Source organism: Drosophila navojoa, chromosome 3 (assembly GCF_054131105.1).
Source record: "Drosophila navojoa isolate 15081-1374.11 chromosome 3, UAZ_NAV_1.0, whole genome shotgun sequence".
Classification (NCBI taxonomy): domain Eukaryota; kingdom Metazoa; phylum Arthropoda; class Insecta; order Diptera; family Drosophilidae; genus Drosophila; species Drosophila navojoa.
The window spans coordinates 26,513,679-26,540,056 of record NC_142891.1 but is presented as its reverse complement, the minus strand read 5'-3'; the positions used below and the strand labels follow the sequence as shown (position 1 = coordinate 26,540,056).

The 26,378-nt window shown below is 37.5% G+C and overlaps 5 protein-coding genes and 1 long non-coding RNA gene across 6 annotated transcripts in view; 5 read left to right on the top strand and 1 right to left on the bottom strand.

Moving 5' to 3' along the window:
* The first annotated feature begins 14,206 nt into the window (after positions 1–14,206).
* LOC149091943 (uncharacterized) overlaps positions 14,207–26,378 on the top strand; it is a 43,986-nt gene continuing 31,814 nt past the window's right edge. The window contains exon 1 of the long non-coding RNA XR_016196458.1: positions 14,207–14,615. This is a non-coding gene — a long non-coding RNA (uncharacterized LOC149091943). The remainder of the gene's footprint in view (positions 14,616–26,378) is intronic.
* LOC115563756 (phenoloxidase-activating factor 2) lies at positions 17,413–18,632 on the top strand. Its single transcript, XM_030387219.2, has 2 exons — positions 17,413–17,706; positions 17,761–18,632. Exons 1-2 carry the CDS (start codon positions 17,494–17,496, stop codon positions 18,616–18,618), a joined length of 1,071 nt encoding a protein of 356 aa, XP_030243079.1. The 5' UTR covers positions 17,413–17,493; the 3' UTR covers positions 18,619–18,632.
* Positions 19,751–22,111, bottom strand: Nnp-1 (Ribosomal RNA processing protein 1 homolog Nnp-1). Its single transcript, XM_030387218.2, has one exon. The coding sequence runs from the start codon at positions 21,988–21,990 to the stop codon at positions 19,942–19,944; it is 2,049 nt and encodes a 682-aa protein (XP_030243078.1). The 5' UTR covers positions 21,991–22,111; the 3' UTR covers positions 19,751–19,941.
* On the top strand, positions 22,540–23,535 carry Grx3 (Glutaredoxin 3). Its single transcript, XM_018099114.3, has 3 exons — positions 22,540–22,851; positions 22,909–23,171; positions 23,224–23,535. The coding sequence occupies exons 1-3, from the start codon at positions 22,642–22,644 to the stop codon at positions 23,399–23,401; spliced, it is 651 nt and encodes a 216-aa protein (XP_017954603.1). The 5' UTR covers positions 22,540–22,641; the 3' UTR covers positions 23,402–23,535.
* Tap42 (immunoglobulin binding protein Tap42) lies at positions 23,667–25,269 on the top strand. Its single transcript, XM_018098300.3, has 2 exons — positions 23,667–23,889; positions 23,949–25,269. The coding sequence occupies exons 1-2, from the start codon at positions 23,761–23,763 to the stop codon at positions 24,960–24,962; spliced, it is 1,143 nt and encodes a 380-aa protein (XP_017953789.2). The 5' UTR covers positions 23,667–23,760; the 3' UTR covers positions 24,963–25,269.
* LOC115563771 (DET1- and DDB1-associated protein 1) lies at positions 25,728–26,377 on the top strand. The gene has a single exon (XM_030387255.2). The coding sequence runs from the start codon at positions 25,968–25,970 to the stop codon at positions 26,289–26,291; it is 324 nt and encodes a 107-aa protein (XP_030243115.1). The 5' UTR covers positions 25,728–25,967; the 3' UTR covers positions 26,292–26,377.

The window sequence follows — 26,378 nt, the reverse complement described above, 5'->3', positions numbered from 1 at the left end:
AAATCTATTCACACAGCTCTTCTGTGCGATTCTCATGACCAGCTAGCCAAACCATTTGCATGTAAACATGTATTTGAGCATGTAAAAGACAAAATTTAAATATAAATGAATAAATGATTATTTATATGTATTCTAGTATGCAAATATATGAAGGCAGGATAAATACGAGAAGATATTCAAACATAATTACATCCATTTGTAATGATATAAATGTATGCATGTTTCTTTTCATGCATGCATAAATGTACACATACGTATGCTATATGTAGGTAAGCTTTTTATGCATGCATTGCCCTTTACAATCATGAAATCAACCACAAATTCAATTCAAGGTCCAGATTTGACTTTTTTTTAACTGTTCAAAAATGTAATAATAATACATACATGTATGCATGTGTTTGTGTGCATGTGTGTACATATTCACAATATGTACGTATTTGCAAATTGCAATATTAAAATATATAAATAATTCTGATATTATATTCTAAGGTACACATGTAAATCTATATTGTATATACATCTTTTAGCTTATATCATTTTATTTACATACATTCCAATATTTTCTATGCAAACATAAGGTATAAAATTATATGTAGCTGCATATTGCATATGTGCATGAATTGATATACAATATTTATTTTATGTCTATATCAATTTATGTATACTTCATTTTTATATTTATATGTATGTGCATGTGGCCAAAAGCTGAAAATTGGTATGTTTGTATGAGATACCCATTAAGGGATTACTGGGTGTAACAAAACAAATGAAATAACAGCCATTCAACCGATTCTCGAGTTGAAACATTCATCCTAATAGATACTTATAAAGAAGGAGAGAAATGTAAATATAAAGAATATGTAAAAGTCTGATTTATTTTAATGGTATTCTTATCTTAATTTATTGCATTATATTAAAATATATATTTATTACTTAAAAAGAAAAAGTCTTACCCCACATGCATTGACATTGCTTAAGCAAAATTTTAAGTTATATTTAATTAAGTCACATTCTTTAAAAACAACTATGTTGCTACACAAACACACATACATATATATAGAGTGCTTCATTTCTATGACTTTCATATCCGGCCTAACTCTGGTGCATATATATTTTGGCCATTTTCAAAGCTGCAAGGATGCACAGCGCATCCTGCTCGAGTCCTTGCCACAAATAGCTTTTCTTCCCTTCTCTCACCAATGCCATTATCAACTTGCATTTTACTCTTTTTTGTTGAGTTTAGACCGACTGTTGAATGCTTGGCTATTTGTCTCTGGGCAGCTGCGTCTGCGTCTGTTGAGCTGGACAAAGGAATTAGCGGAAACAATAAAATTCGTAAAGTTTTTGAAAACCAATAAATTTGAAGTGTTTGAAATCAATTGGGAACAAATTGCAAAAGGCAAAAACGAACTCCATGTGAAAAGTCGAAAGGGCCGAGAACAAGGGGAAGGGTCTGCAAATACAAGACGAGAGTCTCTCAAACTGTCCCCCATCTCTTGCTCCACTTCTTCCATCGCTTTTACACACTTTGTGAGTGTGTCCATGTGTGTGTATGTGTGTCTGTGTGCATTCTTATTTGTGTGAAAATCCAGTAAGCAATTGAAAAGTTTTCAAAACAAATATGCAAAGAAAAAGGTGCTCGAGACTACGACGACAACGCCTCCTAACTGCAGTTGCTACCGAATAGCCAGCCAGAGTCGGAAAAGGAAATGCAGCCAGAGCTATCCTCATCGACGTCGACCCTGGGCGCTGAGAAAAACAGTTTTGTTTGCTAAACTTTTGTCATTGCGACTGCAACAATGGCAAAGTAATAGCCAAAGTTATTGCCCAGAGTTACCAGAAATGATCTCGGCCTACAGCTGCATTCGACTCTCGGCAGCCACAGCCACAGCCACAGCCTCAGCCACAGTCAGAGCCGCAGCATTAGATTATGTGATATATCTTTCTAATTTGCTGAGCTAACAACGCACACAGAAATGGCCACAGAGTGCAGCAAATACCACAAATTAACCAATGCAAAATGTTGAAATTCTCAAGCAGACAGCCAAACAAGCTCAATTGATCTAGACTAGCTGGCAATCGATGTTGCCAGCACTAAACCATAAAATATTAAAGTTGTATTTCAATTAAACTATAAAAGATTCTGTAGGACTTTATGGACTTCACAACACCCGTTCAAAATTCCAGCAGAAAAGTTTGAAAAACTAACTATATGATAGCTATAATATATACATATAAATACAGATGATTTGTTTTTACAAGACTATAGAGATCCATAATATTCCACCTGTAACATTTGCCGATATCTAAAACTTTAATATCGTAATATATCGACTTAATTGAAACAGAAAATACTTTTAAAATTGTACATACTTCGTTTACCGTTTTCAAATGCTACATGATATACAAAAATATTCTGGTGATTCTATTGACAATCCCATAAAATAGACTTTATCTTCCATTGATGTGAAGACAAGTTTACTACAAGTTTACTACATTTCTGCTTAATGCAAAAACATATGAATTGTAAAAGTTTTATCTGAAATATCTTTGGCTGAAACTCGGAGTGTGTACGATACGTTTGATATCTTTATATATCATTCTGAAATATAAATTGCATTCAATGTGAAATCAATTCAATTGAGTGTAGTGTATGTGCTTAACTTTGCAATTCCATTCAGGTATTCTTTATTAATAAGGATAAATTACTGAGATGAATGAAGTTGCTGTGAGTTCAAGGCTTACTTACAATCCGTATGGGTGTGATCTATAATTATTATTTAGTCAATTTATTTCTGCATCGGAGTCCAAGAACAAATATTACACCTCTCTTGAAAATAATAATAATAATTTACCTATACAAAGTAAGCTTAAAAACAAATACATTAAAACGCTGGCATAAACAATGGCATAGGCGTTATATTCTATGAATTATGCTTAAGAAATCAAGTAAAAAATTTTGATGGAGCAAACTTTGATATGTGATTTGAGCTTTTGAAGTATCCAAAAACATTTTGCTTACAAAGTTTATCGCAGTTTATCAATATATTGACAGCATAATTGTGGTGAGAGACGAGCTGGCGTCGACCGCTTGTTGCGATATACAGGTGGATCAACATGCCTAATGGCTACAGAATGTACAGAATGTGAGGAAGCAAGTCTTAGATAAGCCACATGCATCTCAGCAAAATTCGACTGGCAGTGCAAACACATGGCACGGCGAGGCAAGCTGCCGGCACTCCGACAAGGTAAACACTCGAACGCATTCGTTGCACCTGAAGTGAGATTAAATAAAACTGCAGCTGGAAAATTGAAATGAAAATTCAGCAGGGCAAACAAATTCGGGACAACTTATTATAGTATTTCTCAACTTCTCTGCTTCTGTCTTCAATTCCCAGTGCAAGTAGCGGCTGCCAAAAAATATATATTTCATTCATATATGTATGTATATATATATATATATATATAATTGATATATATATATATTCATATACATATATATATGCGCAGATAGACACCGTATCACTAAGTTCATATGCTCTGTGAGTGCTGCTTCCTACTCCAGGTCCATGGCCTTGCCGTGTAGGCAACTCAACTTTGATGAGTTTGCTAAGTAAAGTATTTTTGGCCCACAATCCGGGCACAGCAGCCACTTACCTCCGCCACTTAACTTCGCGTGCAGTCGACTATATTTGAAATTATGATTAAAATAACCAAAATGATGAGCCGGATAACGAGTAAAGCGTGCTCAACTTAGGAGCAGTCGCTGCTGCTCCCAGCCCGAGTCTGCCTTACTTACCCATAATTAACTTTAATAAATCTGAACTTTCCTGATTGTGTTTTACGTCTAAGTTTGCTAAATTGAGTGCTATAAGAGGCTTCTTAAAATATATTCAACAGACAGAAGACCAAAGTTTTTAATCAGCAGCAAGAGTCGAGTGAATCGAACCATATCCATCGGTCAGACTGGAATGTATGTCTATGTAAGCTCACTCTCTACGCTTAGATGAATAATATTAGAAATAGCACTACCATAGACCATATCATACATATCCACATTGGACTCCTAGAGTTCAGAACAGAGCTATAAAACGACTGCAAGAGAAAGAGATACAATGGAACAAAATTGAGCATTGCACTATGGGTAAAAAGTCGATTTTTTTGGCATTAATTGTAAATGAAGAGCTAGGAACTTGAAATTTTAGGAATATATTATTAATATTAAAAAGGAAATTCGGATTTTTTTTTTTTACAATTGGGCGTGGCATTCAAATTTTCCGCCCCTTTTACATATTATATTAAATTAAAAATCATTACCTGTGGGCTCAAATTATTTTTAAAAACTTTTTTGTACACTTTTAGCAAATTTAAATTATATTTTTATTATATTTCATTCAACTACAAGCAAATATTAATATTTGAAGACTCTTAGGGATATATAAAATATATGCGATATAATTTTAAACTGAATGGTCTTCATTTTCTTCATCTAATTCAAAATTTAACTCTAAATTTTTATCATCTATGTTTTGATCTTCATTTTCCTCATCTTCATCCTCATTTTCGTCTTCATTTTCTTCTCCAACTAAGGTTGGCTCCATTAAGCCTTCAAATGTTGCTGGTAATTGAAAATTGGGATCTTCCAAAAGTTCAATAACTTATTTTGGGAATTTTTTTTTCTTGTTTTTCTTTTCGCGTTCTTTTAAACTGAGTGAAGAGAGAAGTGGATCAGATGAGTCTAAAGCCCTATTAAATATATCAGTTAAATTCCCTAATCGGCTACATTTCCTGGCGTGAGATTTCCTATCATTTCTATACAGCTTGTTCCGGGATTCAGACGCGTTTTCTCCTAATATGCCAACAAGAATTATGCAAGTGCCCATAATTTGGTATCCATGCACCAAAATTTTGTGAACATCATTGATATTTCCACTTCCATTAGGCCTGGGTTTATCCACATGAAGACCCATTTCATCCCACAGCCTCCGCTTAATTTCTTGTTTACGCAATGATACCTTTTTTTTGTCGACATCCTTAACACGCCATTTTTTAATTTCGATTCTGTACGATATTTTCAATACAAACTCAAGGAATCGAATCCAAGCATGCAGAGGGCTAACTCCATATTGCAAATTCGTAGAAGAAGTTCTAAAAATTTCCGAAGTACCGAAGTACTTTCCAAAGTACCTTCACAATCAATTATCACCCTGCCTTCAAGCCACCTAGCATGATGCATTTTAAACTTTTCCAAATTCCGGTTGCACTTTGGCAGATGCTTCTTTATATACTCTACAAATTGCTTTACTCTTTTATCAATTAGATTATTAATATTTTCGCTAATATTATTGTTAATTTTTTAAATAATAAAGTTTTTTACCGCGCCTTCTTGGCGGTTGTTGTTGGTCCATACCTCCACAAGCTCTGCACGACAAAGCTCGTTTTTAACTGCAAAAACTAATTTTTTTCCAAAAGGAACAAAAAGGAGCAAACGAGGTTAATAGATTCCGAACCTGGACATAATACACAACAACTGTTATATCAAACCTCTGTGAAGTGGTGTGCTGCACAAAAGTAATACTCCACGGAACACAAGTACATTTGTTAATTTTTAGCTAAAAATACACACAGACAACACACTGGACAACTGGACAAAAACACAATTACAATCAAAAAGTAATAGCAATAACTTATTGTACATACCATTAGGTACGTTTTCCATTATACACTTTTTTTTGTTTATGTTTACACAAAAGCTCCACTTTAATTGCAAGTTGAACAAAATTTCCCACGCTTTTTATATATCAAACGCAACTATGCAACAGCTGACTTTGAGTATGTGTAAAATATTAATGGTAGTCGCTAAATTTTAAAAAAAAATACTATTCAATCTAGTTGAAGTATATATATTCAATAAATAAAAGAAAATTTTAATTGGTAAAACAAAATTTTTTTTTGATAATGCCAAAAAAAAAATCGACTTTTACCCATAGTGCATTGTAAGATTTCGTTAATATCTGTATCCAGCATCCCAGCAGAGCGCTTGAAGCGTATTAATTGTGGTTTCCCACATTTGCGTAGCCCCAACTTAAAGTAAGGATCCCGAGAAAATAGGAAAATAGACCTATGCGCAGGTATATTGTATTTTAGTAATGAAACGAAATTCAAATTAAATAAACTTGGTATGTGAGGTGGGTAAATTCTTTTAGGTTTTTTATGTATTTGTAATAATACACAGTTGTACAAATATTGTATATACGTACATTGTATACAAGTATTTTTATTTATATTCAAAGTTTTTGTGTGTGAAATTGAATAGTCTATATATTTTCTTCGCATTTTTCTTAATTGTCATCTACACATATCGAACTACGGTAATTTGAACCTATCTTAGACGTTATATCATCTAAAATTACTTAATTAGGTATAAGCATTATAAAGTATACGATATTTATTCTTACTACAATGCTTGGATAACTCCGTCCAATCTATTTAAGATTCAAAAAAATTATCAGAAATATCTCATCTATTTGAATACAGTAATTAGAATCTAAACAGTTAAAAATGTAACTAATTTGGGAAAATTCTCCCAGCAGAACTTGGCCCATTTTAAATTGCCAGACACCAGCTCGATGGTACGAAATAAAAGCCGTGGGAAACGCAGAAGAAGATGAAGAAGAAGGCAATGGCAGATAGAAAGATAAGAGACATGGCATGCTGCTAGGCATTTCATTAATTCCAGTTCATTTTTGTGCTTTTGTAATCCAGAGGCCGGCGACGCGAACGTCTGGAACAGCAGGAGCAGAAAAGTGAGGGACTGGCGAAAGGAGACAGGAGCAGCTCCGCAGGCGGTGCATATCAGCCGGATGCGCGCGTTGTTTGGTAATTTCCTTAACGGAAGCGCATGCAGTTGCAGCCCCGGATCATGGGGAACAGACCGAAGCAATCGCCATTGAGGCTGGCAGAGAACACTTGGTGTCTGCTGGTTAGATGGTCAGATGACCTCATACACTCTGTATGAGAAATTTGCTAACAAAAATTTGTTGCAGAATTTCCGCAGCTAATATATGAGAGCTTAGTATGTGTGCGGGCTTTAAAGGCGTCGTCCTGCCCAGCCACAGGCTGCCCACATGCATTTCCAATTGATTAAGCACTTTGGCCATGCTCAACCGCAAGAGCACAGCTAAGCCATGGGCTTGGCCAGATCTTGACTGCCTGCCCCACAAAATAGACAAAACTGAAGCAAATAAAAAAAACTACAACAACGAGCACTCATCGAATCAAAGCGCTTCGAATAGAATCGAATCGTCCGGTAACCAAATGCAACCAAATGTGAAACACAACGTTGGCTGCTCGTTCGTTCCTTTGTGGCTGTGTTGACGCCATGGCTGGACGCTTTAACGGCATCGGCCGCATCGGATCGCACGGGGAGCGGCACTCGAATCGCAACTTCAAATGTGCTTTTGGGGGCTTTTTCATTTAGTGGACCATAAATTAGGCTGGCGAGTTTTAACGGCGCCGGCGAAGCTCGAATGCGCTGAGCGGCAACATTTCCCATTCACTCCCACAAGCGGACGATGGACGGACCAAGGACCAAGGACCAAATCCTGGTGAGGCAATTAATCTGCCCGGGTCACGTCGCCGCCAGCTAAGTTAAAAATTCAAAGGTCAGAGGACAGCGTGGATTTGCACATTGCACGGCAAGTGCAACAATTTATATAAGTGGTGTATGAGAACGACACGATTTATTTTAAAATCGAATTTACAAAATGTCTGCCTCGATTTGTTTCTCAATTCAATATTTTATATTTCAATTATTTTGGAAAATTTTTTTTAAATATATAATATTTACTTTAGAATCGAGCTTAGTTTAGCTTAGAAAAATATGTTCATTATAAATACGAAAACCTGTACTTTTAATATGATGTTCTATCAATTTAATTTATGTATATATTTTTTTTGAACAAGTTTTATTAAGCCATATATTTTTGATCTGAATATCGAGTTGAGTCAATTTAGTTATCTTTTTATACATATGTAGAATAGTCATTCGCTCGAGCACTGTGAACTGAAGATAAAAGAGAAAGAAAGAAAGAAGTCAAAGGGAGTACAGATTGGAGACAGAGAACGATGCGTACAGTAGGGCTAGCCAGAGATCTGTGTTAGGCAAATTATGGATCATAAAGATATAGATATATATATATATAAAGATATATGAAAAAAAAAAACAATTGCATTGAAAATATAAATATACTTACATACATGCAAATATATATATAGGAGTAGTGAATAATGACGAATCAAAAAGAAATAATTTCAATTATGAAACGTAATAATAAACCACAGTTTACAGACTATTGCGCATCTCCTTTTGTCCACCCATAGTGATCTTGATCAGGCGTTGAGAACTGTATATTAAGTTTGTAAGCCATGAAATCGCGTGTACTCTTTAGAATAAACTTCCAATGTTTTCTGCCTAATGTTTTCCTCCTCTTCAGAATCTTTTCTCTTTAGCTCTATATTTTACAGTGCGTATTATCATTTCTGGTAACTATTTGTTTCAATTGGTACTCCAAGGACTTTATGTCGCTTTCGCTAGGCTATTGCTCATAAGTTCATCGAACGGCTTTCACTTCGCTTGAATCGTGGAAGCATATTGTAAAAGGGACATAAACAGCTTTTCATTATAAATTTTTCTCGAGGCATATGAATTATATAACAATTGTAACACATATTCACACGTGTAGCTCAAGAGATTCGCTTACATTATTCACCTCTGACCCACTTAATCCCCAGGCAGACTCATCAGCAAGATTAGCAACAAGTTCCGGAATAAATACATTTCGCATTCAAATGGAATCAATTTTTAACAGAAGTGATAATGATTAAATGTAAATAATGAGCAATAATAAACTCTCTGTAAATGTGGGGTAGCTTTTCGCATACTTTAATTTACTGCGAGCTCAAGACAATATATGAATTTTCCTTCCACAACACAAACACAAAAAGTCTGTTTAAGCAAGAGTGATAATATTTTTTAATTTTTGCACTTTAATCAGTTATTTACAGTTATCTACATCATTCGACTATAATTACAAAAAATGTGAAAAAAATAAGAATCTTTATTCAAGTCTTGGTTTACGCCCTTATATGTAATGAGATTCTCGAGAAGTTTGAGAATCGTTACATATTTTTTTTATCTTAGAGCAGATTCATTCATATCGTGTATAAGTGAGCTGAGATGTAATTACAAGAGTACAGATTGAAAATTAAATCAGAAATGTTGTGTCTGAAACCGTTTTAGTTTTATTGAAAATTCTCTTCTTATTGCACTGATTTGATCAGCCAAAACTAGACTTGCATACAAGGTTGTCCCAGAGGCAAATATATATAAAATATATATAACTTAAGCTCCTGCATTTACTCCTTCAAAGTGTTGCACCGGAAATACAATTAAGCAGAGTGCTGGACACATGTTGAACTTAAGCCACGAAAACTTGTTTTAAATTGCTGCAGAGCAACCATCAGAGAGCAAAGGCTGCGAATAAGTACCTTCAACTGACGGACCCGGAGAGGGAGATGGAGATGAACACGAAGACGACGACGACGACGACGACGACGGCGACGGCGACGTTTGCCATATAAATTCAATAGCCATGGCAATAAGTGCATTAGCAGCATATTTCACAGATTGGCAGACACGTCGAGCGGGCGGCTGGCTGGCCAGACAGTTGCTTGACCAAAAAGTAAGCCACAAATTGCATGAGATCATAAATATTTCAAGCATAAAGTACAAAATATGCAAAAGTTTTTCTTTTCAGTTTTCAGTTCTCAGTTTCCAGTTTCCACTTGCCATTGCCATTGCCAGTTGCCCAGTGCAGCTACAGAGATAGTGGCACGGGCAACGTCAAACGAAATAAGAAAAATATATTGCTAAATTCTCGCACAGGAAACACAGGAGCAGCAGGAGGACCTTTTCGCTGCCAGGAGTCGACCAGCACGTGCACCGCGCCAAATGCCAAGCGGAAGTTCAAAAGCGTAAAGAGCATGTTACGATACGAAACGGGCCAAACTGCAATGGTACGATGCTCCCCCTCTTCCACTCTCCATTTCTCTCTCTCTCTCTCTCTCTCTCGCTCTCTCTCTCTCTCTCTATCGGTCTGTGTGTTTGGTCAGCCGATTGTGGCAACAAATTGCAATAAGCAATTTTTCAATTTTCAATTTAGACGCCATCGACGACACCAGCAACATGCAAAGCAGCGCGACCAGCAACTGGCCATAACTCAGTTGCATCCGACTCCGGACGGGCAGATTCCAGTCACAGGCAGACAAACCGGTTAACCGGTGCGACAAGACAAATGTGTGCCAAAAAATAAAGAGGAAGAAATGGTAAAGGATGGCGGCAGTTAACGCACAGCTGCTCCTGGCGCACACTTAATAACTAATCTACCCGATTTTCGCATATCTTACGCAGATTGCGAGTGCCCAAGCTCTTTGAGGAATACATCAGAGACAGAGTCAGAGTCAGAGTCAGAGTCACAATCAGAATCAGAATCAATATTATTGGAATCAGCTAATATTTATTATATTTTGTATTATTTGATTGATTGATTTGTGGGAGCAGTTAGCGCAACAGCTCGTACGCACGATATGCCCCAAATTTGAATTTTCGCCAACGCTGCACAGCTACCATAACACCAAGGCAGAGCCAAATGATAATGACCACAATGGAGTATATGGAAATGACAGATTGTTCAGTCTCATCAGGGCTCTTCAGTATGAAGACCATGTTCCGAAAGTTGTGCTCGCACTGCTCAGCATCCCGTCGAACTGCATGTCCACAAAGTCATCCTCGAAGGATTTACCGAACATGGAAAATTGCCCACGCACCACCAGAACCAAGCCGAGCAGCGGAATGATTGGGCGACAGCCAAACATATTTCAAATACAGAGAAACACTTGTACTCCACTAAACAACTGATTTCTAAGTGAACATCGAGCTCAATTGCTGGGCTTTATTTATATTGTCGCTACAGTGACGAAGTTATTCAAACGCTGTTCTTCGTAGAAATGCCATTGATTCCGTGGCCATTCCGACAATTCTAAACAAGCAATCGACAGCTGCAGTTCGGTTGAACTACTGCGTTCATTTGACACCTTTTTCAAGACTAAACAAACTTCTATAGAGGCTTAATGCAGGTCTTGAAAAATTGTTAGAATTTCTTTGATTAATCAATCAACGATTTAAATGAGTAAAATATATTCATATACATATATATGTACATATTAGTGTATATACACATATCTTTAAGAAATTATTAATATAATAATGGTTATTAACTGTATTCGAATGTCTTAGTTTCCAGTTCTTCATTTACTAAGTTGCCTTAAATTTGAAGTTCATTCTAATCTCTAATAAGCAAATAACTATTTAATTATACTGATTAAATTAGACCTCAATAATGATGCTCTGCATAGAGAGCTCAGAACATTTCAGAGTCGAGCACTCCCGAGTTAAACAAGAAGAACACATGTTTTAGTTTTATTATAATATATATATTATACGCTGAAATTATTATTTTTATTTATTGGAAATAAAAAAGAAAGAGGTTAATCTACATGCCATCCTTAGTAATCGTTTAACAGGACCAGTTAAATTCCTTAACGATTTCCGTAAGCTTAATTGGCGTTAATTTATAATTGTTTTCTTTTTTTTTTTTCTTTTTTAATTTTTGCTTATGTTTTTCTCAAGAGTTTCCCTATTTGCTATTTAAGATCTGATGATATTGGCTTTAGTCGAACTGAATACTCGTTTTCAATTTAAAGTCCTTAGCGTGAGTAAATTTATAGTAATCCGGATGCCCCACCCACAGTAACAGCAGGCTCACAGAGAGTATTAGCAAGAGTAAATTTGTCAAATTTTAAGATAGTTGCATCAGACTATAATCCAGACGATGCCATCTGCCAGTAAAATCCTTTAATTAATAAGCAGAATCTGCATTTATTCACTCAACAGCAACTTGAGTCAATTATTAATTATCCACACAAAAACTCAATACCAAAGTTTCTCCCTTCGATGCGTGTGTACGTGTACGCCTTGAGTGAACAGAAATTCACTCATGCAACTCTTAAGGAGTGAGTGTGCACAACATCATATTGAGTATTTAAATGCGCTCATCTGCAACTCTTTGAGTGAGAACAAGTCATTCCCCTGAACACGGATATATGAAGAGAGAGACGAAGAGTATTCCACTCACTCAGCTGTTGCTGCAATGCTCTAAGTAACTACGAGTACGAAAAGAGAGACAAATTTCAATCTCACTCTGCAACACATTGAGCTTAAGGACTAAGAGTAGAAACCTGCAATGCATTGAGATATATTAAAGTGCTCATCTGCAACTCTTTGAGGGAGAACCAAAATCAGACAGGCCATGCACTTGAGCTTTAATATGCGAAGAGAGTCCCGGTATTTCGCTCATTCTGCAGTCGAACGTTGAGTTCCTCATTGCACTCACTAGCAGTTCGTTAAACATTTAACACTCACTGTAGAAAATGCGACTGCTTTTATCTGAAGAGGAAATTTTTATTACTCAAAGAGTTACTCAGAAACTAAACTCGATAAATGAAAAAATAAAACAAGTAAGAACGTTGCAGTCGGGCGCTACCGACTGCGGAATACTCATTCACAGTCCCTTTGTAAATTTAATTTAATTTGGCTTTAAAAAAAAATTAGTACAAAACAATTATGCTTTTTGATTATATTGTAGCTTTTGGTAATTTTTATCGAGTAATCGATAATTATTATATTGATCGTGCACTTTTTGAGTACAAATGTATGGTAATTTTCGTTAATAGCTTTCGGTCACACCTATTGCAGATTCTTTAGCGTTTGCTTACATTACAACTGCGCGCTTTTTAGCATTCTAAGAATTGCGATGATTTCTGGATTTTCTAGCTGTTGTTGTAGTTTTGTCAGATGACGCTCTGTTATTACCTTATTGTATTTTAGCTACCAGCTAAGCAATAGCGTGGGCGTTAAAGGCGTCGCAAGTTATGTTAGAGTGGCGGAGGTTCAAGTCTCCATCAGGGTTGAGTTTCTTTTTTTTTCATACATATTTCGTTTTTTATAAAATAGATATTTTATTCTTCTTAAAAAGCCCTCATATATGTATGTACGCATATATGCATGTATATGTATGTACATACATAAGTCTGCACGCATATGTAGCATCAAGCATTCCAGCCTTTCTTATGCACGCGCTCATTTGTATGTGTGTATGTATGTACACATAAATGCATACTCTAGCGTTGAAATGAGACTGATTTGTTTTTGCTTTGTTCTTGAATTTACCATCCGCTACTCTCATAACAAGAATCTTATTTTTGGATTTCATTTTAATTACTATTGTTGACAGTAGGCGGGTAGCGCTGTCGGCAAAGGCGCCGGCTAAATTTGTTTTTGTTATTTTGACAAACATGGCTTGGGTGCGAGTTCAAATCCCGCGGAAAACTCTTTTTTTGTAAATTGCAAATTTTGTTATTTTAGCTTCTTTTATATTTTTTAAATATTTAAATTTTATTTTTAAATTTTATAAAAATGTTTCCTTCCGTGTTATCAATGCCTATTAAGCCTATTTGTATATACATGTACATACATAGATAGCTCAGGCATATAAATGTCGTAATTTGATACTACAAATGCCGATTGCCACGCCCCTAGTGGCCGTAGGACACATCATTTTTGGCCAGTTGTTAGAAAGAGCTAACGGTAACGTAAATGCGAAATTTGAATGCTTACGCTCAAAAAATGTGAAAATTACAGGGTATTTTTCGATATGCCATGCCCCCAAAGAGGCGTGATAATTATTTTTGGGGCATCGATAGAGGAGGTTACCAGTAACTCAACTATCCAAATTTGAAGCTTCTAGGTCTTAAACTGTAGGAGATATAAAGTTTTGCGGTTTTGCCACGCCCCCTTTGGGCGGATATATATCCACCATAGCTTGTTGGGACTTGGGTGGTCAACTCGCGTATATATACCAAATACAAGTCTCTAGCATCAATAGTGCCTAAAATATAGCCAAATTTGAAAAATTACTATATCTTCAGGTCCGATTTGCCACGCCCACAGTAGGCGTAGACATAAATTTTTCCATCAGTCATTATAGAATATAGCATTAGCTCACGTGTGAAATTTCAACGTTCTAGCTTTAGAACTTTAGGAGATACAGTTTTATCTGATTTGCCACGCCCCCAATGGGCGTAGATATATCCACCATAGCTTTTTGGACTTGGGGGGTCAACGCGGATCTACATACCAAATTTCAACTTTCTAGCTCTTCAACTAACATGATTTCTGGTATATCGGAAAATGCATTTTCCGATTTGCCACGCCCCTAGTGGGCGGATCGGGAAAATTTTAACACTTTATAAATCGGAGCTATACACGAGTATGTGTTCCAAATTTCAAGTCTCTAGCTTCAATAGCGGCGAAATGAACTGCGTTCATACGGACAGACGGACAGACGGACAGACGGACAGACGGACAGACGGACAGACGGACGGACGGACGGACAGCAAGACGGACATTGCACAAAACCAATATACTAATTCACTTCGTGAATGAGTATAATGAGAATGTGTTGTAGTAGGCGATAAAGTTGCTGTGCTTATATAAATTAAATTTTAAAAAATTAAAAAAAAAAATTTAATTAAAAAATTTAAAAAATAGTAATAAATAAAATAGAAATTGCCAATATTTATATTGTTTTTTTTATTTTCTTATATATTTAATTAGCAACATTCATATTTTATTTAATAGTTTCTTATTAGTTTTTATTAGTTCTTTTTTTTATAATTTTTAATCCTTTGGTTTGATTTAATTTTAGTATTTTTATAAATAATAATAATAACATTATACAGCCTAAGAGCAGAGATAAAAAAAGGCGAACATAGAAACATTTTTTTGCATATTACTAATAAGTTATATTAAAAATATTTTATAAATTCTTTTTATAAACTAAGTAATATTTATTTTACATATTTTGTATCATGAGGATAATTGATAATATTACATATTACATACCACTATGAAATTATGGTTATTGTTGACTGAAACTATTGTTTTTATATATACAGATGTATTATGCACCGAATGAATTGAAAATAATAGATACGTTTTTTCCTTCTTCAGCATCCATTTTTTTTATTATATTATTTTTAAAAAACCTCTGTAAACTACGATGCCTGAAAATTGATTTTAATCTATTTTTATGAAATAACAAAAACTGTGGGTTCATTTTTTACACTTCAATGAAATTTCGCATATTTAATGGACTTCGTTGTTTTTTTTTTTCTTCTTTTGGAATTTGCATATTTTAAGTTAACAAAATGCAAATGGAATAATATTTTTTTCTGGTTTTCAATCACTTGCCGAAGGTCAATAAAGGCAATCGGCACTCAATTTGATAAATATATTGTTTGTATCATGAAAATGAACTTCCGATGCGCTCAACAAAGGAACATCATAAATTTTCATATTAATTGAAAATATGTTCAACCACAAACGCTATAGATAGACATGAACACACATCGGTATGCACTATATAAATGTATTTGCTATACATATTTACATACGTTTAGCATATAAATCAACAGCAAGTTATAAATTTTTAGCTTGTAAATGAAATAACATTTAATTTCCTTGAGGATAACATCTGTTAAAACGATTTTGCAAATTAACTTTTACATAGCAACAGCAACAGCAGGCGTAACATAATGGGAAATCGTACAGCTGGAAGCCTACAAAATTTAGGTGATGACACCCACAATTCCCAATGCGAATCTGTTGCAAGTTTCGTAAATCTTAGTCAAACAAGATGCCAGCATTCCAAATGCCACAAATAAGTACATACATATACATATATATATAAGCCCAGACGGACATGCAAACTATGTAGCGGAGCTTTGTAGTATGTCTATCGAACTAGACACGTATATCCGTAGTCGTAGTCGTAGTCGAATTCGCATTCGTATTCACATTCAGCAAGCTGTCATTGTCTGCGTTTGCACCATGCACATTTTGTGTATTAAAACTTGTCGAAATTTTATTCAATTTACGTGCACTTAAGCGACGATTGTGCATTAAGATATGACGCAAAAGTTGCAGCAATGCCACCGCCTCCGCCCCCATCTCGGGCTTCGTAATAGACACGGATACGTGTTGATGTTGTCGCCAATGTAAACAAAACAGAAGTAAAAGTGTCTCGAGTGCAGCCTGCTCGACTAGCAAATATCCTGAAACTTCAGCCGGACTGTTTGTGTGGAAGAAGCCTACGATAACTGAAGCTATCGAAATGTCTTCTCGTATACTTGCATACACTCCTACATCTTTCATCTTTATAATATATACACAAGTTCAATGTTTTGTGGAAAGATCAAGATGTTAATAAAGTAAGGGTAAATTATAACTGAATCCTTGCATATAGTAAATAAAATCAATGTAAAGTAAAATATTAACCTATTATATCTATACATAAAACTTATTACATATGAAGTTGAAACTATCTTGAAACTGAAGCACTGAGTCCTGAATTGAAAGATAAAATATGGAATTTGTAGAGCAAATATAAAGGGTTTAAAATTCCGTTCATATCAAAATATATATTTATAAATATAATATTAAAATATATGATTTAAAAAACCTATGGACACAGCGAAATATAGTATCTAAGCATAAATGGAAACAATTTAATAAGCATTTTCAGATTAGTAAATGCACTATATATATATTATTGATTATATGCTGTAGAATAAAGTTTACTTAATGTTAGAGGATAATTCTACTATCGAGCCACCAGCAATCGTGGTAGACAGCGGGTGTATCAACTTGGATATTGCTGTATTTCAAATACACAAACTGGAGCAATATATCCTGTTGAGCTTTCGCAATATATATGAATATACATTGGAATATAAGCAATCAATAAAATCAATAATACCATATAATCATATAAAATCAATGTTTTTAAAAATGATAAAATATGGAAGTCATAGTGAGAGATTGAAGGATCTATTGATGAAGTTCTGACGCTGCCTTATCAATTAAATTGTGTTTGTTTCGTTATGATTATTAAAATTACTTGTTTGATTAACATTACTCAATTTATCATATGCAATATACATAGTATACTATGTATTTATATCTACATATGTATGTGCCCAACGCTTGATAAAGCTAAACTGACTTATATTTGTAGAGCAGAAAAAAGATTTATTTGGATTTGCCAGACGTTTGCACTGATTGCCGGCCCATCAAGTGACTGGACTAGAGAACTATTTATAGAATCCACAGTCACGCTCTGAGCTATATTTAAACCAATCAAGAATCTGGCCTGACCTCTTGGAAGCCTTGGGTGGGTGCTATAAAAGCCGGAGGCCAATTCACAGCGCAGTTCAAGTTCAGACCGAGAGCGCAGCAACAGTTCTATTCATAAGATGGAGAAAGTTCTTTTAGTTTTGCTCATATATTTCGCTCCAGCTGTATTTGGTAGTGCAGAATCGTGTGCACCCGGCAAGAGCTGCGTCTCCCATGACCTGTGCAATGAGGGTCTCCTTGTGGACGGCCACTTCTACTCCGATCGCAGTCGCACTATGCAGGACGAGCAGCACTGTCACTATATGGAAAAGTGCTGCAGTCTGAACAAGACGGTAGGTAGAGTCGCTACCCTTATGCCATGAATCTGGCCTAAAGTCGAGCTTCAGCTTGCAGTTGGTAGTGGGTTCAACTATAGCGATGCACTAACAGCACTGCCTCAGTGTGGCGGGCGTCTGGATCTTTGGCTCCATTTGCGCCCGATGGGATACAAGAAGCAGGAATCAAAGTTCGGCGAGTTTCCCTGGCTGGTGGCGATCTATGGAGCAGATGGATACCTTTGCAGTGGAGCACTAATCACACCATTTGCTGTTCTAACCGCCGCACACTGCGTCCAGGCCCAAATGGCAACCGATCTGCGTCTGGTGGCAGGCGAATGGGATGCAGCAGTTGAGCTGGAGCCATTGGCGCACCAGGAGCGAAATGTGTCCGAGCTGCTAATTCATCCCAACTACACGCAATCCCCCGCAGCTCACAATCTGGCACTGCTGCTGCTCCACTCACAGGCGGCATTCGAGCTAGCCCCTCACGTGCAGGTGATCTGCCTGCCGCCCATGCAGCTCATCTACAACTACAGCCAGTGCTACGTGGCGGGCTGGCGGCACTCGGAGCCCAGTGCAAATGAGACACTGCCCAGGCGCTGGCCCCTCTACATTCTGCCGCGCGACCAGTGTGGCTCCAAGTTGCGCTTGGCCATCTTGGGTCGTCGCTTTGCGCTGAACGATACGCTCCTCTGCACTGGCGGCGACAAGGACCCCATTGTCTGCGGCGACATGGGTGCCGTACCCCTAATGTGCCCTCTCTCCGGCAGCGATGATCGCTATGTGCTGGCCGGGCTGCTGGCCCGTGCCGCCCGTTGCGATGGACCTCAGCTCTTGAGCATCTACTCAAACGTGAAGTACTACAGGCGCTGGATTGATCAAAAGTTGAGGGAACGCGACCTGGACATAAGACATTACATGGTTTAAGGTACATAGAGAGAGAGAGAGAGAGTTGGAGATATTCTTTATAAAAATTACCGATCAAAAGTTGAGGGAACGCGACCTGGACATAAGACATTACATGGTTTAAGGTACATGGAGAGAGAGAGAGAGAGAGAGAGAGTTGGAGATATTCTTTATAAAAATTACCGATATACATATATATGTGGAAATGATCTATATGGTTAAATATAAAGGCAAAAAATTAGGCAGTTGACAACCCCTCTCGATAGTACCAGTACCTAGATTTTTAATTTTTCCAGGTAAATTGTTATGATCTATGTATATATAATTGGACAACTGTAATTTATAAGTCTCTATGTAAATGACAACGAATGACCTGTTCATATATTAATATCGGACGATTCGAGAATATTTTATAATTTTGCAAATTTATGTAATTACCATTAACGATGGAATTTCTAAAGCAATCTTGAAATAAATATATATAGGCTGTGAATGTTTCAGAAGTAGAATATTGCAAAAAGTAGAATATTGCTTTAGTTAATCCAACACACACTGTAGATTTCAGTAAGAATGTGAATATAGAACTAAATTTATACAATGAATTTACCATTCAGTCTTATATAATGTGTGAAGTGGGTGTACGACTATATTCAAGAATCGCAGAATGATTGCAAGGGCTGTTCTGAGCAGAGTTCAGTGTTTCCTAGGCAGTGCCAACTAGTGCAATATTATCCTTTAATGCCTGTGATTACTAACGGTTCTATAAACATGTTTTACAAGTTTGTTCTTCACTCATCTGTAATTTTTTACCACTCAAGTTTATTGACTGTACCTCTACGATCAAAAACAACATACATAGGTAATACATACTTATATATTTATGTATGTATATCAATTGGCTGAGGATTTAAACACTAATCCATCTGTTGCATTTTATAAAATTGTATATGAATCGAATATGGCTCCAAAATATTAAAATGAAATCCATCTACATATTGCATATTACATAGATCGAAGACTGTGCGGGGCTCTGATCAATTCAATTTGCAGTTTGTCTTTTGATTTTACTTTTATTCCACTTTATATATGAATTCCAAATGTGTCGCATATTGAACGATAAAATCTGGTCTACAAGCAAAACAAAAAAAAAGCATACTATATATAGGGTATATTATGAAAAAATATCTGATGCACATAATGGCGTATTCACTATGCTAAGTCGATGCTCGAACTTATCATCCGATAGAGTGGGCCCACACGAATTTCTCGTCTGATGGGGCTTGTAGGTGTCCCGGTTGGTCAGCTCATTCAGTCCTGCGTCAGTCCCAGCCAGCTTAAGCAACGTCACAGCGTATCGTTGAACAGACGTTTGGTTTTCTTGAAGCTGGGATGAATGGGCCCGGGCAGCACGTGCGGCTTGAGGGCGCTTTTGCCGGGCTGCCGGTTCGCATCGTAGGGCAGCTGCGGCGATAGTTTCAACTGTCGATAGTAGTCGCTCTTGGGATAGGCGCTGTTGCACTTCGTCATGATGCGGACTCGTTTGCTGCCGCTTCCCGTCTGTGGCGCTGCTGCTGATTTTAGTCGTTGTGCTGGATTCTTGGGAGTTCCTTGGACAGCGAGCGGATTCATCAAGAGCTTACTGTTGGCTTGCTTCAGTTGTGATTTGCGCGATGGCACAAAGTAATCCCTTTCGCCATCCTCCAAGGGTGCGTCCCAGCCGTTGCTAGACTTCGTCGTGGACTCAGCTGCTTTAGTTTCTTCCTCTGTGGCAGATTCCTGTTCGGGTTGTGGTACTTTTGTCTTCTCAATGGCCGGCTGCTTGGCCTGTTCCTTGGACTGTGCCTTGGGCTGCTGTTTGGATTGCTCCTTTGGCTGTTCATTAGATAATGACTTGGACTGCTGTTTGACCTTTTGTTTGGGCTGCTCATCCTTGTCCTTGGGGACTTTCTTAATCTTGTCTGTCTTATCCGCCGCAGCCGTAGTCTTTTCCGCCGCATCCACCTCCTCCACCACCCAGGCATTATTAATGCTGGATCGTACCTTCTCATTGTGCTCGACTTGCTTCTGTAGTTTTGGAGACAATGCTTTCTTGATGACTTCGTCAAAGTTGTCCTCGTCAACCTCATCGAAGTTGATGGACTTAAGAAGACGCTTACGCTTGGATTTGCTAAGCTTTTTGAGACTACGTACAGTGCCAAAGTTCGACTCCTCAAACTCATCGGCCTCGCGGATCTTCTGCTCCACGAGCTCTGCAAATGGTGTGCCTTCGGGCTTTGGCATGTTGCGCACACCCAATGGAAATTCGCCGCTTGCGTACGTCTCGAAAATGTGAACTAGCTTCCGCAGTCCCTTGCGCCGCTTGCTGTTGTAGTCCTGTGTGCGAAGCAGTGTCTGAAGCTCGTCCAGCACACAGTCGGCATTTAGCGGTAGTTCTGGCATCAGAACATCTACGTTTCCTGCACGTGGATCGAGAGTGGGGGCTTCTTGCTGCTGCTCTTCCTCATCCTCTTCCTCCTCATCGAAGCCAGAGTCCATTTTCTCCACGTCGTCTATGGAGCTGCTGGGAAAACCCATCTCTTTCCATGCCTTGTATTTCTCGCTGTACTCTCGACCCAGTTCACTCTGGTAGAGCAAGTGATAGAGAACGCGCGTGCGGCACTGCGCCACCAATTTGGCATCACGTTGTGTGCCCACATAATGTACAAACGGGCGCAGGAAGAGATTAACCTGGTCAGCAGTGATCTCCTCATTGGCTGCCTTGGCCAGCTCCTCGAAAAACACATCCATGTAGTGCATAGTAATCCCACGAGACTTTGGCTGCGCCGCAAGCACTGACTCATTCATGCTTGTATTAAATGCCTCTATCAGATCCTTGTCCCATTTGCTCTTCTTGAGTAGGCGCAGCATGTAGCGCAGCATGCGACGCACAAGCATCAGGAATTTATCCATTCGCCACTGATCAATACCAAACCATTCCTGGCACATAGTGCGCATAAAAGCGCTGAAGTACGCCAGACTACAAGCAGTGTTGCCACCAAAGCTGTCTATCATTTGAGCCAGTTGCTCGGCTAGCTCTTCTTGCACAAGCGGCTTGTCCGACATCCATACGTTGTAGTACAGTCCTTTCCAGATCCGCATGAAATCGTCCTCGGTGAAGGGAAACGAACTCGCCGCTCGCAGCTGGAACCATTTTCTCAGTTTGCGGATCTGACGATTGCGCTTTGTTAAGTCATTGCAGGCCAATGCACGCACGATTTTCACCTCCTGCGCAATCACAAGCAACTCCTTTGGCACCTTGGCCTGTGATGCACCATTGCTATCTTCGCTTCCGTTGCCTTTGTCAATTGCAGCCACCTCAGCGCTGCGCTTTATTGGCCTCTTTTTTGTGACCATTATTGATTCTTAACAAAACGACAAAGTTTTTCTCAAATTCCGCTGGTATGTATTGAACGCGGTTGCTACGAGAGAGAGGTGGGCGCACGTGTTGTGCGTCCCGCTGTAATCGATTACCATTTGAAGCTCTATCTGTCACATTTTGCAACACTTGTTAGAATTGCATACGTTCAATATTGCAAGTACTAGAAGGTTGCATGATGAAATCTGTACAAACTGTTTTAGCATATTGTCATATGACAAAATTTTGTATCTTTTCATTAGAAAATTATAAATCTGAAATTTATTTCATAGATTATGCTGTTTAATATTGTACATATAAACAACTTCATATATTTATGCTTTTGTGACGTAAGGCGGTAAAGAAAAAATCAATTATCACTTGTGGTTTCGATAAATATTTGCAATTCTTAACTTGTGAATTTAAAATGAAACTATTTTCTTAAAACAAATTATTTACAAAATCATTTTATTCATATACATCAATATAAGTGATTTACCTATTTTTTGTCACGTTTATATTGTTACCGGCTTTAAATACTGAAAAAATAAAACGTTGCTGGGCATCACTTTTTACCAGCTGACATTCTAAGTAGCATTTCCATCTAAATTGGCTTTAAAAAGTTAACATTATTAAACCTCATCATAAAAATGCCTGTGTTAACTGTAGAAAACTCCGAAGACTATCAGAAATACATTAGCGCTGATAAAACAACTGTTGCACTTTTCGCTGCCGACTGGGCCGAGCAATGTGCTCAAGTTACCGATGTGCTCAAAGAGCTGGACAGCATTTTGGGCGATAAGTTACAATTCATCACGCTAAATGCTGAAAAGTACCCTGAAATATCAATGAAACATCAGGTAAGTTCTCTGCACCTCTGACGTCTAATGAGATGTCTGTACAAAACGTATTTCCAGATCGAGGCAGTACCGACAGTAATATTCTTCAACAAGGGCTCGGCTGTGGATCGCGTGGATGGTGTGGATGTTGCTGCCATTACCAGCAAGTCCAAGAAGCTAGCCGAAAGTGCAAGCAGCGCTGCGGCAACTGGACAAACCCTGAATGATCGTTTGACAGCGCTAATCAATAAAGCGCCGCTGATGATATTCATGAAGGGCGATCGAAATGCTCCACGCTGTGGCTTCTCAAAGCAGCTGATTGCTATCATTAACGAAACAAAGTATGCACTAATTGTACATTTGTGGACAGTATTTAATTTCGAGATATTTCAGTTTGCCGTATGAAACTTTTGATATTCTTTCTGATGAAGAGGTTCGTCAGGGATTGAAGACATTTTCAGACTGGCCAACATATCCGCAAGTTTATGTAAAAGGAGAACTTATTGGTGGCTTGGATATTATCAAGGAACTGCTAGCGAACAACGAACTTGAAGCGTCACTAAAAGGCTAAACATTTCAAGTCATCCATCCACTCATTAGCCTAATGAAATCTGGAACAACTAACGCTTCTCACAAATTTACAATGTCCAAAAACTTTTATATTCCTAAATAAAAGAGTCTTTGACAGGTTAAAATAAATGGAAAGATTTCTGTCTTAAAGATTATGTGAAACTAATATAATTTAGTGTCTGTCGTTATAGAATTGTTTAATTGTATACCGAACATTTCCATGTCTACCTTACATATTTGTGTATTGTACAACACTGACAACACATTATTTGTTTAGCAGCACTGTAGCTGTAACAATCAGCTGATACAAGCGGCTTGCGAATAATTGTGAAAATCAAAAATTAATTACTCAATTTAAAAATGGCTGAAGCCATTCCAGATGTCGTTGACGGCGAGGAAAAGAAACTTTCAGATATTTTTTTAAGTGGATGGAATCTTTTTGACGAGCTGGAGGTAACCGATCTGCCTTTCAATGGCGCTCCATTTCAGGTAAGAATGGCAAGTCCAAGTGTTCTACAAGCATTGACAAATATTAATATTTTATTTAGAGTAAAGTAAAAGAAGCAATGGGTTATTTCGAACAAGCGACTGTCATTGTCAATCAAGTGGGCATGTTCAGTCCCAATGAACTGATTGACGAGGTATCAACAGAATCGCTGCCCTTCATGCTCTTGCCATATTTCTTGGGTAAACTCACCACGAAGATCAACAATCCAAATGGTATAGAAGCCATAGAGCTAGGTGAAGTCTATTTTAGAGACCATCTGCAACGTTGCCAAGAGTACGAGCTGTGTGAAGCGCCCAAGAGCAAGGCGCAGCAGGATGGAAAGACGGATGCTGCGCAGCAGAAAAGCGAACAACGCGAACTGATAGAGGCTGCATACAATCGCAACGATAAAATTGCACAATATCGGAAGATGAAGGAAATCGACGAGTATATGACTAGGATGCGCGATGCTGTTAAGAAGAAAGCGGTCGATGATGAAGTCCGGCGTGAATTCTTTTTAAAATATTTAGATAAGAGCATCATGGAATCCAAGCAGGAGCTGGAGAGTCTTCGTATGATGAAAGAAATGGCTAAGATGCGCCTAGCACGTATGCAAGCCGGCGAGCAGAAGCCTCTAGATAGCCCTACAGCATATCAGCAGGCGAATGCTTCTGACATTGGTCACAAACATGGACACTCCCATGGACATCACCATCATCATCAAGCAGGCCCGAAACCAAAGCCGCTACAACCATTTATTATAACACGCAATGAGACACAGAAGGCAGTCTTCGGGTTGGGCTATCCCAGTGTACCGATCATGACCGTCGATGAATTTTATCAGCAGCGCGTTGACGAGGGCATCTTTCCCGACGAACAAAAGATGGCTAAGATAAATCAGGAGAAGGCCATTGCTGCCGCACAAGATCCCAACGAGAAGGAAGACCAGGAGAAGGCAGCCATAGAACTTCAAGTGGAGGATGATGATCCAGAGTATTTAGCGCGTATGCGACGCATGGACGAGTACAAGGATGTGGTCCGTCGAGGAGATGGAAATCGTCATAATCGTAGTTAAGCTACGTATCACACTCATTTATAAATATCAAACTGATCAAAATTAATTATTTTGTATTTTTATATATAAAACAAGCAGAGTAGGCATCTTCCAAGCTTCAAATCTACAAAAACTATACGTAAATGTATTTCATTACGGAGTCCAAAATGCGCTATATTAACTAAGTAACCTACTTTTCAAAATTGATCAATTTTTCTTATATATGATATACAAAAAACAATAATAAGATTGGAGATAACTGATAGAGCAATATCCAATCAACATTCTGTGAAATGAAATAAAATTCGTATCATTGATCGAAACTTAATATCATGAGGATTTCAGAATTGTTCAGAACTATAGCGTAAATATAAATAATTGAAATTAAATAAAAAGTAAATTAAACTTTAATGAAATCGAATTAATATTATAATATATAAAAAATATTAAACTTCAAACAGTTAAATAATGTATATTATATACTTTTAATATTACCACTAGCTCTGGTTAGTGATATTACATATGCACATATTTTCATTCTTAAAAATAATACAAAAAAAAAAAATACTCTTATCTCATGAACGTTAATAATTTCTATTTAAAAAATCAAAATAATGAATAATGCAATGTAATGCTTTGAGTAAATTCCGATTTGGTCCTGAGCTTAACTAATTTAAAAATCGACATCTTAAAATTAGTAAACATTAGTTTAAAACGAATTAAAAAAAAATCGGAAATCTAGTATTTTTACTACAAGTAATTTTAAAAATTATTATTTCAGCATTTTTTGGAAGCGCAAGCGGTCACACCTCATCTAAACACCAACCACCAAAAACAACAACACAAAAAAGGTCTAAGAAACTGCAACTGAAGATAAGAAAACAACAATATTTTACTCAAAATATAATATATAAAATAGACACATTTGCCTGAGCACTCAGTGACAACAGAACGCACAAAAAAGCAACTTCTGTGAGTGGATAACGTGTCGCCCATCCCCACGAGTAACAGAGTGCAAGCACAAGCATGTCCGTCATTGATTTTATAAAGGGCTTACCCATATACGATTCGAACAACTTCACACTGCTGAGCAATGATCATGGCATTAGAACATCGCAAAAGCGTGCCTCCGTTTATTTGCCCACAGAGGATGCGCCCGACCAGGCGCAGCTAATAGTGTTGGATAAAAGGTGCGTGCTACTGAGATATCTAACGCAACAGTGGGACAAAAAGACACTCCAGCGAAAGCGTGAACATGGCAACGACGGCAATAGTAACAACACCAACAACTCTACAAATGGCAGCAATAGCAAAAAGCGCCCACGCCTGGAGGCCAACGAACTCAACTGAGACATGCCCGATTCTTATTAAGTACAGCTATAACCGTTAATATTAATGTCCCCAAGCTTATAATAAATACGATACAACATAAATAAT